This window comes from Mustela putorius, unplaced genomic scaffold (assembly GCF_011764305.1).
Source record: "Mustela putorius furo isolate JIRA1106 unplaced genomic scaffold, ASM1176430v1.1 tig00003836_pilon_pilon_pilon, whole genome shotgun sequence".
Lineage (NCBI taxonomy): Eukaryota > Metazoa > Chordata > Mammalia > Carnivora > Mustelidae > Mustela > Mustela putorius.
The window spans coordinates 15,555,368-15,572,579 of NW_025421989.1; the positions used below are offsets into that span (position 1 = coordinate 15,555,368).

The 17,212-nt window shown below is 38.9% G+C and overlaps 2 protein-coding genes across 8 annotated transcripts in view; one reads left to right on the plus strand and one right to left on the minus strand.

The window, feature by feature from the left end:
* The first annotated feature begins 632 nt into the window (after window positions 1–632).
* On the plus strand, window positions 633–1,086 carry LOC101689434 (TSC22 domain family protein 1-like). The gene has a single exon (XM_013059661.2). It carries the CDS (start codon window positions 717–719, stop codon window positions 957–959), a length of 243 nt encoding a protein of 80 aa, XP_012915115.1. The 5' UTR covers window positions 633–716; the 3' UTR covers window positions 960–1,086.
* Window positions 1,087–3,601: 2,515 nt separating this feature from the next.
* BCLAF3 (BCLAF1 and THRAP3 family member 3) overlaps window positions 3,602–17,212 on the minus strand; it is a 58,997-nt gene continuing 45,386 nt past the window's right edge. For 5 of the 7 annotated variants that reach the window (XM_045089368.1, XM_045089369.1, XM_045089364.1 and 2 more), the window contains 2 exons: window positions 14,087–14,242; window positions 3,602–4,643 (listed from right to left, as the gene is read on the minus strand). In XM_045089368.1, coding sequence (XP_044945303.1) covers window positions 4,614–4,643; window positions 14,087–14,242 — 186 coding nt within the window. In that variant the 3' untranslated portion in view covers window positions 3,602–4,613. Of the gene's footprint in view, window positions 4,644–5,372; window positions 5,401–8,602; window positions 8,770–14,086; window positions 14,243–17,212 lie in introns of those variants that run through there. The other 2 variants (XM_045089366.1, XM_045089367.1) reach the window with 2 other exon arrangements.

Below are 17,212 nucleotides of genomic sequence, written 5' to 3' on the forward strand. Positions count from 1 at the left end.
GACTCTGCGCTACTTAGGAGGCAGGGGAGGGGTTGAAGTCACGCCATACCTTGTTGCATTAGCATCTTCTACCCTCTTCCTTGTATGGTTGCTGCTGGTTAATCTGGGGCTGCAGATTACTGAGTTTGCTAGATCATGGAGAAGGTGAGCTTCGGATCCAGCTTTACTTTTCCTGCTACCACCTGGAAGTATCTCCAACCTTTTAAAAAACAAACTTCACATATGTAGGATTTGTTGAGTAAAATGTGGTCCATATTATGCATCTACATACTTTATTATAATGTAAATATAATAGTTTTTCTAATTGAAAAAAAGAAAATGTGGCCTCTAAAATGTATATAGTAGTTTTATCTGTGCTAAGATTATGGGTGTCTTTTTTAAATTGAAATTTATGTTGAGATAAATGGAGATATACATGCACCTATTAGAAATAATATGAAGAGGTCAGTTGGCCCGAGAGCAAAGAGAGGCGCCCAGAGAGCGACGGTAGCGTGCACGGCGGCGGTGGTGGCCATGCGTGCGCATCTAGAAACCTTTTCTGTAGCCTAGTGACGGACCAGCTGTGAGGACTTCCCTGTAGTTCATGGCCCCGCCGGCGTCCTAGACCGTGTTCATTCCCTCGAAAGGCAGTTGGCTCCTCAGTCCTCGTCCTGGAAGCTGAAATCAGCTCCTCTGGTGCAAGTGTGGTAGCTATTGACAACAAAATCGAGCAAGCTATGGATCTGGTGAAAAGCCATTTGATGTATGCGGTTAGAGAGGAAGTGGAGGTCCTCAAAGAGCAAATCAAAGAACTAATAGAGAAAAATTCCCAGCTGGAGCAGGAAAACAATCTGCTGAAGACACTGGCCAGTCCTGAGCAGCTTGCCCAATTTCAGGCCCAGCTGCAGACTGGCTCCCCCCCTGCCACCACACAGCCCCCCGCCCAGCCAGCGTCCCAGGGCTCAGGACCCACCGCGTAGCCGCCTATGCCCCCGCAGAACTGGCTGCTGCCGTCTGAACTGAACAGACCAGAGAAGATGTACTAGGGGGAATCCGCCTCCACCGTCACCCATTTCATTGCTCGCTGCGAAAGAGAAGTGAGACCGACGTATATGCCATTGTCTCTTTTTTCCAGTATTAAACACTCATATGCTTTTGGCTTGAAGAAACTTCTTAGTTGGGCGAATTAAAGGTTAATCAGAGAATCAGCATGGATATACTGGGACCTCATGCAGCTTGGCAGATACGTGAGAAGTGGTTTCATTCATGCCGAGGAGCTGTGCACCTTTCCATCCCTTCCCTGCTCCCCATCCCCACTCCCGAGTGCACTCCATGGGGTCCGAAGCAGTGGGGCTCCACTGGACTTTCCTCTCTCCTCTTCTCCCCCAGGAGGACCTTAAAAGGGAGGTCAGAGTAAAGACTGACGCATAGTCTCACCTAAGATGGGGGGAAACGTAGTTCATCGAACCAATTGACGACTGTCACCAAAAATCCATAAAAACAATAGTACTGTGCCTCTTTCTGAAACAGTGGATGACATAAAAGTCTTAGTGACTAAAACGGTGACAGGTAGCTGGGACCTAGGCTCTCTTACATGAAGGTTGTTTTGCTTATTGTATATTTGTGTATGTAGTGTAACTATTTTGTACAATAGAGGACTGTAACTACTATTTAGGTTGTACACATTGAAATTTAGGTGTTTCATTGGCTGTCTGAAGAAGTGTGGATTGTCTTTTATATAGAGATCTACATTTAAAAAAATGCTACAAGAAGAAAACCACACCTAAAGAAATTTTAAGAATTTGGCACCGTCAGTCACTTTGTGTAATCTAAAATCTTCTAGTTGCTCCATATCTTGAAGTAAATTCCTGTTCACTGAAGTCTTTTGATTGAGCTGGTTGAATACTTTGAAAAATGATCCGTTCTAGCTAATGAAATGAATTTCGCAGTAGGGGTTTCTGCATATTACCTGTATAGTAGTTCTATGCATACGTTTCTGTGCATGTTCTCTACGCAGTTGTAAGGTGTCACTGTATTTACCTGTTGCACTTGTCAACTTTCAATAAAGCATATAAAATGTTGATAAAAAAAAGAAATAATATGAAGAGATCTCATGTACATTTTAGCCAGTTTCCTCCAAACTATCTCATTTTAAAACCAGCAAAACTACCAGCAGAATACTGCCTTCTGAGACTTGTGACACCAGCAAGAAAGAAAATGTGACCCGGGGATATGCAACCAGGAATGCCAACTTTTTCTTCTCAACTTCGTATATGTACGTCTAATAGAGTACTTAACACTCAATATTGGATTTTTTGTTTTTACGAATCTCTTCTCCAGCAGTTGATGAGGTTCCTCAGAAGAGGGACTCTGTTATATTATTACCTTTGTCTTCCCAGTGCTGGGGAAGAGCCTACCTTACAAGGGAGGAAGGGGAGAAGGCAATGGCGTATGACTTACCAAAACTTCTCTTCTATCATCTTATGCATTAGAAAGTTCAAATTCTTCTCAGTCAAGAAAAAAATGCTAAGGATAAGATAAAGTTCTGTTCAGCCTCCACATGCAAATTAGTTATTTAGTTCCTAAATAAATTTAGTTCCTAATATAATGAATAAATATATTTATTATAATATAACAAATATATTTATTCTACTGGTTACTCATCCATTAAACTAATATTTAATGAGTTCTTACCATGTGTCAGGTAGGATGTTGGAAGTTGGGGATACTATGGTGAACAAGACAGACACAGTCCCTGTCCTTATTTTATTCTCTAAATTATAAAGCAAGCCTTTCTTTTTAGGTTTTAAATCTTCTGCATTTAATATTTTCTGAAAACACCCACATTACCAATAGGTATTTTTGTAAATAACATGCTCTGCGTATTAAGACAATGCCAAAAGTATATTCATATATGCCTAAAGAGGAAGTCAGTTGTGGAATGATTTTAATATCAAGTCAACGGTCTTAGCCTTTTTTGCTATGCTATGATAAATATAGCCAGAGAATTAATGCAGTGTACCAAGTTACATTTCCAAGTTCAATGTCTGGTTTCCTTATCAGACTGTTTGGACCATAAAGGCAGGCTCTGAGTGTCTTGTTCTTTTATTCACTGTTGTAATTTTAGCACAGAATCTGTGCACTAAATATATGTGTTAACCAAATGGTTAAATACTCAAGGCTCGTAAGCGTCCCCCAGGATATGAGAATAAATGAATTCTTTTAAAATTTAAGGCAGATGTTATGAGTACCTCACACAATAGGAAGTTGTCATACTACTGCACACATGTACTTCTTTCTTACCAAAGTGGAATGTTAAATACGTTGGAAAAGCTGACCTACAGAGATGGTACACAGCATTAAGTCAGGCCATCTACCTAAATTTATTAGCCAACTTTAATGCTAGTCCTCTTCGCTTCACTTATTACTGACCCACTAAGGAAACAGCTGCCCTTTCTTACAAAGATATGTAAAAAAAAAAAAAAGTTAATTGTTTGCAGTGAGATTTTTTTCATAATCCAGTCATGAGAAATCAAGTTCTTACCAGACTTTGATTTTAAAAGTTCTGCCTTGGTATGAAATTAAAATAATGTTCTCACAAACTGGCAAGTGACTTCAAGCAGAAGGAGCAACAGTATTTTATTTTATTACAAATAAACATTTCACAAAAGTTTAATTGGGAATGTATATGTATTATTAAGCAGAACAAAGAAAACAAAGAAATAAGGTACCAGGACCTAAAACATCATTTAAAATCCCACCAATTTTATCTTATGCTAGTAGGTACTCAATACAACTGAACTGAAAATAAACACTTTGTAATATGTGCTTGCAAAATGTATAATGCTGTAGTAGTAAAGTACAGTTTCCAAATATGAGATTTTGTCTGTCAGATTTTTAAAAAGCCTTTAAAAATATGATATGCACAAGCTTGCCCTGAGGGAAAGTAAGATGGAATATAAATTACAAAATCTTTACATATCTTCCACAACAGCATTTTGAAATTGGAAAGAGCAAACAGTGGTGGAAAAAACTGAATGAACCAATTGCTAAAAATTCAGTGCGCTCATAACTACCCGATGGAAATTGTGAAGCACCTTTTGTCGTGCCTTCTTATATCATAATATGAAATGTATAAATTATATAGGCCTTGATATTCAGAAACTTAAGAAAATTTCAAGTTATAAGCCAAACTGTCATCAGAAAAAAGAAAAATCTGGTATAAAATTTGCTACCATAAGGCCACTGTTTCGAGTTCTCTCACGTACAGACACTATACAATTCAGATACTTTTGTTTTTATTACATAAGCAAAACTTCCAACATATAAACGTCTGGATCTAACTCAGGTAAATTCTCTATGAAACCATGCTCAGAGAAAAATGCATCAACAAATAATGCCCTTTTGAGACTTTTTGCAAAAGAAACTGTAGTTAATACAACTTTTAAATCGAATACTGTAATTTAAAAGCAATTAAGTGTAAAAAAGTTGCAGCATTCCACTACAGAAAAATAAAGTTATTTTATCAAGAAAGTTACAGTATTAGTGCTTTAGTGCCAATTTTAACTCCTGACAAAAAGAGATGCTCCCAAGTATCATCCTGTAGTGTCGTTTCCATATGTAATAATTCCAGATTAGATTGCTGTGGCAATGTTTGCATATTCCTATTGAGAGAAAACAAAAGAAATACAGACTTCAAAAGAAGAGTCAGTTATAACATCTGAGCTAGAGTTTTTTCACATTGTAATTGTCAAAATATTTTAATTTATGTAGTAACCACTTGCAGCCAAGACCCCCACAAAGGTATGTGGAACCCCAAAGACGCAAAGTAACAACAGAACACATCAAAGCAGATATCAAACGGTTAAGTCAGTAGGACAAAGAAAATATATGACACTCAGCACACTGGTATTAGTAAGTTGATGAAAAGGCATTCTGCTATTTGGGTGAGTTTCACTGGGGATTATTAAAAAAAAAAAAATTCAAGACCCTTAAAACTTAGCCCCTCAAGCACAGAGCCTGGTGGGACACACACATAGTCTTAAACTGGTCATCATATGGTATCTTTAATTTTAAAACGATATGGACTCTTCTAGCTTGGCTGACAGAGAAAGCTACTGGGGAGATGGGGAAGCATTCTTGCTTTTGGATGGTTACCTACAACATAAAAAGATGTAAGGCTTCCGTGAACACAGGAAAAGGAGTTCACAACAATAAAACTGTGATTAAAGAGGGTAATGAAACGTGGATTCTATACTGCGATGCTATACAAAAATATTAAATTACCAACCACAAACTGGACAGAATAACATGCAACTAATAAAAGAGCAAAAATGGTAAATGGCATGTTTTTCTGGGACATTAAAAATATTTATTAATACATATATCCTTACCTTTTACTAGGATCTTACATTATTAAAACTGAAAGAAATTTAAAAGTTGATTTATTTTTTGGCATTTACATTAGTATGGAAACATTTAATTCCAAACAAAGGCAGTGCTGATAGAAAATTCTTATTCTTCTTTCAATTTTGATTAATTAGTGAAATGTTCAAAATACATGCATATATATATATAAAACATATATTTTTTTTGTCAACATCATTCCTTGAAATAGAAGTAGACTTCATTGTATCCCATTTCTTTACTTGTTACATAATATAAAAATCATAAATGTTGACCTTCAAATATCCATTGCCTACTAACAACTTCAAAAGGAAACTCTGACTATAATAATTCTTAAAAATGTTTCAACTGAAATATCTTGTTTTCACCCTTGCCATAGCTTCTCCCACACCATCTCTCAGCTTGATCCCCCATTCCTCCAATTATTTGAAAACCTACTTTAGTAGTCTAAATCTTCTTAATCTGACACTGGGTATCACTGCAAATGCTCCCTCGTGGGTCTTCCTGAATATCGTCTCCTCCCCAGAACCCTGCATACCCACTGCTCATCAAGGAATCCTCAACAGCACTTTCTCCTCAGTTCTAGCAGGATGTTCTACTTCTCTATCACATCCTCCATATTTTCCCCAGCTTTCGAGGCCTTCTAGAAGTTGCACACTTCTTTCTTTACCCAACTCTCAACACTCTACCACCAAATACGGATCTTCGGCTGTCGTCCCTTCTATGCCCTGCGCTTCTCTACGACTCAGTTTGCCTCCTCTGTAAGAGGAGAGTGAAACTCAAAAGTACTTAGCTACTTTCTCTGGCCATTCCCAACATACTGATTTTTCCTCCTCTCATTAGACATCTGCCATTTGTGAAATTAAGCTCTTTGAAACGATGGTTGTACTGATGAGTTAATACAGCAAAGGATGCCCGACTACTATCCTTTCAAAGTCCTGCTTCCAAGGTCGGACACTGGCTTACAGCCAGGAGCTTAGATTTGGGGAGGATTCGCACCATGGATGAGTGTCTAAACTGTGCGAACAATATGGTCTATGGTGAACACCTGCTTTCCTTCTGAGGGTCCAGAATTTGAGCATGTAACTGGCCGAGGGTGCCCACGTGACCAGCCCTTGATAAACCCCCGGCCACCAAGTCTCTAACGAGCTTTCCTGGTTGGCAACATTTCACATGTGTTATCACAGTGTTGCAGGAGGAATTAGGCATGTCCTGTGCGACTCCACTGGGAAAGGACCCTGGGAAACTTGCACCTGGTGTCCTCTGGGCGTCACCTGCGTGCCAATTCCCTCTGCGGATGTGCTGTGTGGCTCTCACTCTAACACGTCACAGCTGTGAGTGTCACCGTATGCTCAGTCTCCTGAGTGTTCCCAGCCAATCACCAAACCTGGGGCTGGTCCTGGGGACCCCTGACACGATGGCTACCACTCACTAACTTTCTAGAGCTATACATGGACATGTGAGAGCGTGTGTATGTATATATGATTAGGCTTGATTCTACTCAACAGGCATTTTCTGAAGACAGGCTATATGAAAGGCAAAAAGGGGAAGATAGGAAGACTGAAGAGGTTCCCTCTATCCTCAAGGAGATGATGATCTATTTGGGGGAAACAGGAAGGTACACAGCAACAGTAAGAGACCAAATGGAACAAGAGGCAGCCCTGATGAGGCTTCACAGTTGGTCTTAAAAGGAAAACAGGTTTTAAAAAAGGAAAAAAGGGTTTTAATAAGAAAACCATGAGGATCAGGAGGCTACTTCTGGGCAAGAGAACACCAGCAGCAAACACAAGCACATGGAAATGTCTGTTATGCTCCAAAAAGCAGAAGGTCCATGAAGAATTGTGCTTAGAAAGGCAGCTTATTAGGAATGGAGCTGGTGATAAAGTCTGGTCTCTTCTCTTGTAGGCAATAGAATCCTTGGAAGGGGTTTGCCTAAGAGTGACATGATTCAGTCTGTGTTCTGGGACAATAACTGTGCTAGTAGCAAATGGACAGAATAAGTAAATCACAGCAGACAAGGAAACAAGTTAGAGGCTCCGAAGATTCCAAAGACAGATGAGGAATATGTAAGAATGTAGCATATGCTAAAGGTAGCATTTTCAATCAGTGGGGGAAAGGACAAATTATTTAAGTAATGGTGTTTAAAAACTGACGATTCATTGGGAAAAATTAGATTCTAAGCTCATGTTATTTCATAAAAATGAATTCTAAAGGGAATAAATATGTATATGTTTAAAGAATTAACCATAAAACCACTTAAAGGAAATACCATAAGGAATTTTTGTAAGGATAAGTATGATAAGAAATCTAGAAGCCATATCGAACCAACTCAAATAAACTCATGAACATTTATAAGTTTTGTGATGTAAAAGCCACCAAAAACAACTGACAAACATAAAATAAATACCAGCAAAATGTATGACAGGTTAATATCCTCAATAAATCAAGAATGCTTACAAATAAATAAGAAAAAGTACTATCCCTCAACAGAAATGCTGGCAAAACACAGAAATAAGGAAATTGAGGAAAGGTATGCAATCAGCCAATAGACCCATAAAACAAGGCTTACATCATTAATAACCAAAGAAAGGTAAATGAGAACTGTTTTCTTCTATTAGATTGACAATGGATAACAAAGACTGATAATGTAGAGAACTGGCTAGGGTGCAGGTAAACAGGCCCTTTCAGGTACTTCTGGTCAGAGGAGAAACAAGTAAAAGGCAGACTATGGCAAGGTACCAAAATGTCAGTGTGCCCAGTGGTGTTACCGAAAATAAAGAAAACCTGGAAGCTATCCCAAAGTCATCAGCAGAGGCTTGGTTAAGTATGTCAGCAATTATCAAACTGGGGTATGCCTACCATTAGGGACACGTGAAGACTTTTCAAGGAGCATATGGGGACAGATAGTTTGGAAAGAAGTAATATCTAAATCTTCAAATTCCCAGTGTTCACTTTCCAAAACTAACCTGTCTGCACAACTGGTTAGGGCTGGTCCCTCATCTCCTACTTTATATGAGAAAGATACACCTTCTCATCCTGAATTTTACTACTCTGCGTTACCTGGGGATCCCCCAAAACAGGACAATTGGAAATACTGGCAATGATGTCAAGAAAATGAACCTGCCCTAGCAGCTAGTAGTAAGTAGCATACTTCTGCAAGCCACATGGCTTCTGAGTCTTTGCTTCTGTTTAATAAAATTGAAGGAGGACAAAGTCGTAAAGTAAAAGTAAACATTCAAAACAGTTTTTAATGATAGATCACTAAGTGTTTTTTGGGCCTATAATTCAGAGTGAGTCCAAAGAACCAAGTGGCATTGCTACAAGAAAAGTCCTTCCATTCTCATCTACTTTAATCATACAGACAAAGTTTCTCAGGACTTACATCTATAAAAAGAAAAAAAAAATATAATTAGAATGGATACTTAGAACACTACATTATTCTATTAGCAATAAGTAACATTTCTATGCGAATACATGAACTATCTGAAAAGAGATATGCATTTCCAATACATCTTTTGTCTAATCAATACTTAACAAAACCTGTAATATATTTATGCTACTTTGATCAACTATAAGGCTACCTGAATGCAGAGGAAATATTTAACGCCTGAGAGTCACAGAAACCTATTAACATTATATGTCAACTTTGATTTGGTGATCAATAAAAACTTCCCAAGATCAAAGTCTATGGGGGAAACAGAATGAGATCCAAATTCAAGGCAAAAAAGGGAATGATACAAAATTTCTTACAATAAAAGAGGTTGTTTGCATATTTTAGAAAATGAATGATGTTAAGTCATCAAATTTCGGCGGTGTGAGGTTCCACTGAAGAGCTTCCAAAGAATGATGTAACAGTTTTAGTTAAGACTCTCAGTATTTATATACCAGAAATTATATATACCCCCTATAACAATGTAAACTTATGACAAAAAAAAAATACTATTAGAAACTGACCTAAAAGTATACAAGGAGGTAAATAATTTTTCAAAATTTCAGGGTATGTAAGCACAGAATGGAAATAATATGCAGCCATGAAAATGAATGAGATGAATGAAGTAATGACTGAGGGATAGAGGACTTGCACTGGCTGATGTAGGAAGGAGAACCAGGAGGATTACCAGAAGTTTCTAGACTGGCTGGCTGGCTGCAAGGAAAAACCAGTGGTCTTGGGAGGAAAGCGAGTTTGATTTTATTTTTAACAGTGTTACTGAGATCTAATTCACACACCATTTAAAGCTTAGCCATTTAAAGCATAGAATTCTACAGTTTTTTAGTATCTTCACAGAGGTGTGCATCCATCAGTCACCACAACTGGTTTCAGAGTATTTTCTCAGCCACAAAGAGTCCTGATACCTGTTAGAAGGCACACACATGCCCCTATTTTCTCTTAATTCACTGGTCTCTGGCGACTGCTAATCTACTTCCTATCTCTATGGCTTCATTTATTCTGAATGTCTCATACAGATGGACTCATGCAATAGGTGGTCTCTGTGACAGACTTCTGTCACTTGGCATCATGTTTTTAAGGGTCACCCATGCTACAGTGTGTGTCGGTGAAAGTCTGATTTTGAACGTGCTGAACATGAGGTGCCTTCAGGGCAGCCATGTGAGGGTGTCTTGGAGGCAGCTGGAAATCTGTAGCTCTGGAGAATGGTCAGGGCTAAAGACATCACCAGAGGTAACATCTAGGACCTTGGGAAGAGGTGTGGGCAATCAAAGCAAGTAGAAAGAATAAACAGAAGAAAGAATGCTAGGGAATGCCTGTATTTTTTAAAGGATGCATGGACAAAGAGAAAGCACCAAATAAAACAAAGAAGTCAGAGACGTAGACAGGAAAACTGGAGGCTCCTGAGGTCAGAAATGTCTGAAGGTGATGATGCCCTCCAGGGACAAAGCAGGTGTGTGACACAGTCTTGTTGAGTCCCCTGATCTTGGCTCCCAGCCTATCTTTGCACTCCACAACTTCTGAGGGATTTTTCAAGCCCAAGCACCACAGTTACCAGTCTTTAACTTCCCTCTTGCAGGGTCTTTACACTTTCTCCTTTCTCTCCTTCGCATCCATGGCCAGCGTTTCGGTGGGCACCTTGCTGACAGGCCCCTGAGAACTGCTAGTGCATCTGCGATGCTCAGGAATGCCAGGTCTCCCTGACTGAACACACAACTGCTAGTACCTTCTCAGAAGCGGTGTTCTCAGAGGTGGTTTCATGAATTTTTCCTGCATTCTTTGTCCTACTCTGGTACATATTCTGATCCTCAAGAGTTTCTGAAAACTGTGTGATGAGTGGAGGATATTTAAGGGGGTCACTTGTGAATGACTGCGAATAAAAGACCAGCTTTATTCCAGGTGGTAACAGACATGCCTCCCACCCCCCTCATCTTCTAGCCCAAGCACAGAATTCAAGAGAAAGATGACACAGTAAAAGGGAATCTGGGGGCCAGAATGGGATTAATAATGACAAGTGTGGATAAATCAGGAGGAAGAATTTCACTTCCGTACCTCTCAATACTGCTTGGGAACCCTGCTCCTTTGTTGGCAGCTGGGGAGCCACAACTGCTCTTGTTAAGCAGGACAGGAAGACATACCAGGAGCACGTCTAGGATCAATCTCCCTCCCCCTGTGAGACTGTTTACCATTGGAGAGCAGAAGCACATGTCTGATGGCACAGTAACCAGATCCTACTACATTTGGGCATCACAAGACTTTCACGCCATGAAGGATCATCCCAGGCATTTCACCAGGGCCAAGGAGTGAGCAGTCCAGACGAGATCAATCTAAGCCTCCCTGGCGGACTACAAGGCATGTACGAATGTGTATGTTCCTATCTAATCTCAGGTTCAAGCAGCTCCTAGATGTATTCATTGGTCATGAATCTTTAATTAATCTAGGTGGTGATCTAATAACAATTAAAAGAATGAACTCCCTATTAGGGCAAAAAGCCAGACCAGTGCACAGATATTGCGCAGACTATAGCTTCTCTCCGGGACAGTCCTTCAAAGTTCTCTTCAATACAGAAGCTTGAGATGAAAAGTGATACAAATGGCACTTCATACTCAGTAACTCTATTTGAGCACAAGTTTCCCTAATCTAAGGGAAAGGGGACGCATGCAAGACTGGAAAAAAACTGAAGACTCGAAGCCTTCATCCCTTTTCTTCAGGGCATAAAGGAGGAAGTGAAATGAACGGGTCTAAGTCATCAGTTTATACACGTGGAATGGTTTTCAGAGCGCACGGAACCACTGGGACAGCCCAAAGGCCAGATAAGCCTTAAGTACCCTACTGCAGACCTTGGCAGAAACAGAGACCTGCGATGCCCAATGCCTCATTCCTTTCACTAAAGGTTGGAGTATGTGGAACTCAGCCATCACGTAGGGTGCTAGAAGTAGTGCATGTACCTAACTTCACGCCATACTGGTAGAGCTGGGCCTTGTTCAAACACAAAGCTATAAAAAGCCTATTTACGCCTTGCTTGTAGGCACTGACAGTAGCCAGAATGGAAAAGCCCATGTCAACGTAGCTCCACAACAAAGACATATGAAGTAGCATCCAGAGGGGTAGGCCTAAGAAAAAGAGTAGTAGACACTGACTGTTAAAACGTGCAGTGTGTCGGGACTACTTCTAAAGCACTCAGATGGCAGCAAAAGGCAAAAGGAGGCAGGCTATGAGCTGCACTGGACCTTAATGCTATATTTTGGATGTAACTGATATATCTTGGATGATACAAAAGCCAAGGCCCTGAAGACTGGAGACTCATAGCAGCTTGTGGCCCCCTCTAGGACACACTTCTTCTTCTTCTTCTTCTTTTTTTTTTTTAAAGATTTTTATTCATTACAAAGAGAGAGAGGAAGACAGAGAGCATGTGTGAATGGGGGGAGGGTCAGAGGGAGAGAGAATCCCAAGCAGACTCCGTACGGTGCGGCGCCCAGTGGGGGCCTTGATCTCAGAACCCTAAGATCATGACTTGAGCCAAAATCAAGAGATGGACACTTAACCAACAGAGCCACCCAGGTGCCCTTCCAGGACACACTTCTTATGTCCTAAGATGAAGGCCTGATGTCTGGTTTCTATTTGCTGTTAAGTGAAGCTGGTGGTCACTGTGGTCTGGAAGGACTGGGTGCTCCGTAAGAAATGGACACAGTGAGGCTAAAAAAAGAAAGACTAAATGGCATAAGTTCAATGAGCATACAGAAACCGCAGGCTGAAGCAGACAGTCAAGCACTCAGGAACCCCCCATCATCTAAAAACTGGAGGAAACACAGAGTCAAAAGAAGAGAACACAGAGCAAACCAAAGAGAAACACAAGTACCTGAAACCCAACCTTGCACCTGAGAATAAGGCTTGCCTCAGCCTTCCTCCTTGAGTGGAAATCAGTGACTCGCTTCCCTGTGAACAGCCAGGCTGCCAGCTGTGACTGGGGACAAATACCTAGAAGGTCTGCTGCAGAGAAACTCGCCACATGAGACAGGAAGAAAAGCAGCAACTCAATCTGACAGTAGGGAGGTGTACAAGAGGGGAAAATGTGTCCAATTACATTCAATTTTTAAAGAAGGGATGGCATTCCTAACATCAATAACGTCAAGAGTAACATGCATGGTGAGATTAGAAACTCTGCCAAAAGTATTCAGTTAAAATTGGGGGGTGAGAGAAATTACAGAAGATACAGTTAATGCTAAACTTAAAAGAGAGAGAGAGAAATTATGGAAGATAGTTAACTCTAGACTTTAAAAAAATGGTTGTCAATTCCATTCTACTAGTACATCTTTTGAAAAATAAGTTTAACTAAAATCACTAAGCAAGCTCAGTGTAAAGTTTTCACAGATATGAATATTTAAGGAAACAGTTACAGTTAGAAAATTTATAAAACACAGTTGGACTATTTAACAGTAACACTGGATACACACGCATTTCTCAGAGAAATTATAGCCCCAAATGAACAAAAATGAGTCAGAAAATTGGCAAACATGCCTCAATTAACTGATGTAATGCTACTGTTCCCATTTAAAATATATAGAATGTAATTTTATGTCATACTTATGCTGCATTTTCAAATACCAACATGACATTTAAAAAAAATCAACCCACAACTAAAAGAGAACAAAATTCAAATTATCAAGAAACTTTTTATTAACATTAAGAATTAGCACATGTGGCAATGGTTGCAAAGCATTATGAATGTAATTACTACCACTGAATTGTATACTTAAAAATAGTTAAAATGGCAAATTTTATGTTATATGTATTTTATCACAATAAAAAACAACATGAATGGGGGAAAGAAAAGTTAGTGTGTTTTGTAATTGTGTGCCCCTTTTTATACAGTCAGTTCAATATTTTTTGGTACTTAGATGATTCACATTGTATAAGGCTAAAATACACCAGTTAAAAGTCTGTACCTGAATTTCCATTTCAAAGATTAATCATACAACAGACATTCCAAAGTAAAAAGTTCAAACAGCTGACATATTCATGGTATTTGAGGCACAACAGCAAAAAGCATTTTAACACTAAAACAGTCTCACAACTCTATTACCATCACTCCTTGAACTTTGTCTTCAACTATCATGCAGTAAGAACATCTGTGGGATCTAGGTTGTAACTTAAGTCAAAATTAAATTAAAAAAAAAAAACTCCATCCATTAAATAGATATAACTTAGGAGCTTGAAAGTCACTCTATACTTTTAAATGACCATAATGCAACTAACCTTTTTTTTCCTCAGTAATTTTTCTCTGAATTTATTAGTGATAAATCCCCTTGGACCAGCAAATCGTAACCGCTGATATTTAGCCTGAATGTATAAGCTCTTCTGTACTAGGCCTGATTTATAGTGGGGCTGGAATCGGCCACCTCTGAAGTTGGTCTGTAAAGAAAAAAACAGTAAGTGCAAAAACTACAGCTTCCAAATATTTTAGTATAAGAAATGGGAAAATGTCTGGTGCTTGGAACCACCCATGATTCTAGGCCCTGCGTGTATTAAAAGGGAAGAGGTTAATGACGCTTATAAAGTTCGTTTTCTTCAAACTAGGCTTGTAGTTTATTTTAGATGATGATTTTTAAAAATTTACATAAAAGCAATTTTTAAAAAGATTTTATTTACTTATTTGAGAGAGAGAGAGAGAGAGAGCATGAGGGGAGGGAGGGGCAGAGAAAGAGGGAGAGACACAAGTACACTCCGGGCTGAGCACAGAGTTCCAGGACGGGGGCTCGATCCCAGGACCCTGAGATCATGCCCTGAGCCGAAGTCAGATGCTTAACCCACTGAGCCACCCAGGTGCCCCTACATAAAAGCAATTTTAAAACTAAGTTAAAAAACTTGTAATTCTTTAAATTTGTCATGTGAAAACACATAACTTTCAAAAACCTTACCTAATAAGCTAAAATTATCCTTTCGATTCATAATGAAATATATCAAATCCCAAATGGGCGAAAACATTAAGTATCAACATCTATTTAAGAATCAAAAACTCTCTTAACTTCATTCCTATCAGTATCTTCAAGCCAATCTTTATTTACCACAAAAATACCAGTATAGCAAATATTTTCAAGATAAGAGTTTAGGGGCGCCTGGGTGGCTCAGTGGGTTGGGCCGCTGCCTTTGGCTCAGGTCATGATCTCAGGGTCCTGGGATCGAGTCCCGCATCGGGCTCTCTGCTCAGTAGGGAACCTGCTTCCTCCTCTCTCTCTGCCTGCCACTCTGCCTACTTGTGATCTCTGTCTGTCAAATAAATAAATAAAATCTTTAAAAAAAAGATAAGAGTTTACACTGAAAAAGACCATTTCTTGGCCCGCATATTACCTAGTATTATAACAGACATAAGAGGGCAATGAATATTTGTTTGATTGCCATATGGGAAACGTACAAATGGTATATTATAATGTAGTAATTATAAAAAACCAAGCACAGCCCTCTTTCCAGAATTATTTAACAAATGGGGGTGTCATACATAATGAAGCTCACTACTTTATTTAAAAAAGCATTTATGCCAGGCCTATTTTCCAGTTATTTTCTTAAGGCTACAAAAAAATTCGGATAAAATATAATTAGAATAAGACACTATAGTTTCATTAAAACTACCTGTGTAAATTTGACGTATCAGAGCTTATCTTGAAATTTACACTGTTCATTTTTACATATCTAATAAAGTGACTACTATCTTGTATTGAATTAGTCCATTAAAAGCAAATTTTAATAAAATAGCTCCTTTTCTTAGAAAGGATTATTTCTCCTTCCAATTTTACTCTGAAGAATTGTGAATTTCTAAACAATCATATAACATTACACAGCTTTAAATGATTGGTCAAAAGAAAAGATTATTGCATATATTTTAAAAACATTTAAAAGTAATTAATATTAAATATATTTTCCTTAAGAAGAAAGGGTAATAGGAAATAGGCCTTATAAGGATCTTAGAAAAATACTACAAGCTGTATCTGACCAATAGGAAGCACTGATACCAGAAAGCCCAGCTACACTGCCTCTCAGTTACACAGACGTCACATTTTCAGCTGATTTTGTGGCTCAGGATGCAAGCTTAGAAGATAGTATAAAACACGCTTATATTCTATGGCCACTGCTATTTTTGAAAATCTAATGCCACACCTGTTTTTAGGTATATGAAACACTGGCTAAAAATGTTATCTGCACAATGTCTTCAAATCGTGTTATTACAAATGGAAAAAATCTTCCGACATCTAGGAATTATGCTCTCAATGAGCCAGGTATTAATGGAAGACCACTCAACTACCTCTTAGTCTATGGTTTGGGGACAGTTTATACTACCTTTATGCTCCTATTAATTTTCTCCTAATGAGCTAACTACTCTATCCAGGATGCTCACAAAAAAAGCCTAGATTATTTTCCTTTCTTTTGGAGGGATGGGGAAAGAGGTTCTATAGAGTTAAAAATATTAATAAAGTAGGGTACCTGGCTGGCTCAGTCAGTTAAGTGTCTATCTTCGGCTCAGGTTGTGATCCCACGGTTCTGGGATTGAGCCCTGCTTTGGACTCCCTGCTCAGCAGAAAGTTTGCTTCTTCCTCTCCCTCTGTCCCTATCCCCTCTCATGCTCTTTCTTGTTCAAATAAATAAAATCTTTTAAAAATATATTAATAAAATACCAATCATAAGCAGGGAATTCCATCAAAATGGATTTTAAAAGTATGTCAACTTCTTTTTTTTTAAGATTTTATTTATTAGAGAGAAAGAGAGAGAAAGAGAGCACAAGTTAGGAGTAGGGGCAGAGGAAGAGGGAGAAGCAGACTCCCTGCTGAGCACAGAGCCCAATACCGGGCTTGATCCCAGGACTCTGAGATCATGCTCTGAGTCAAAGTCAGATACTTAACGGACTGAGACACCCAGGTTCCCCAAAAAGTATGTCAACTTCTGAGAACAAGCAAAGAAATATAGTACTTTATGCTATAATTCTTATTGGTATATCTGTGGGATGAGGTGTTCTGAATAATTAATCACTTATATCAGACATAGCAACACAAACAATTGGAATGCAATGAAACAGGCTTTAACAAAGCTTCCTGGACCAGAATTTTTCCTCAGATGATGCAGAAGTCCTCTGAGGGTTGTATGCCTACAGGCAGGATTTTTCAGTCTGTGAACTCTGGAAGTTACAAAGCCATGCATTTACTTCTTAGAGGTAAAGGGGCAGGCTTAAATGGAAGGTCTAGAACCCTGTCTGCTTCTTCATCAAGAGCCAGCCCATCTGCATCCATTTTATATCTTTGTGTTTTCCATGTAATCTTTGAAAAAGGGTTCCAATGGTTAAAAAAATATCTGAAACTCAGGGTGCCTGGGTGGCTCAGTGGGTTAAAGCCTCTG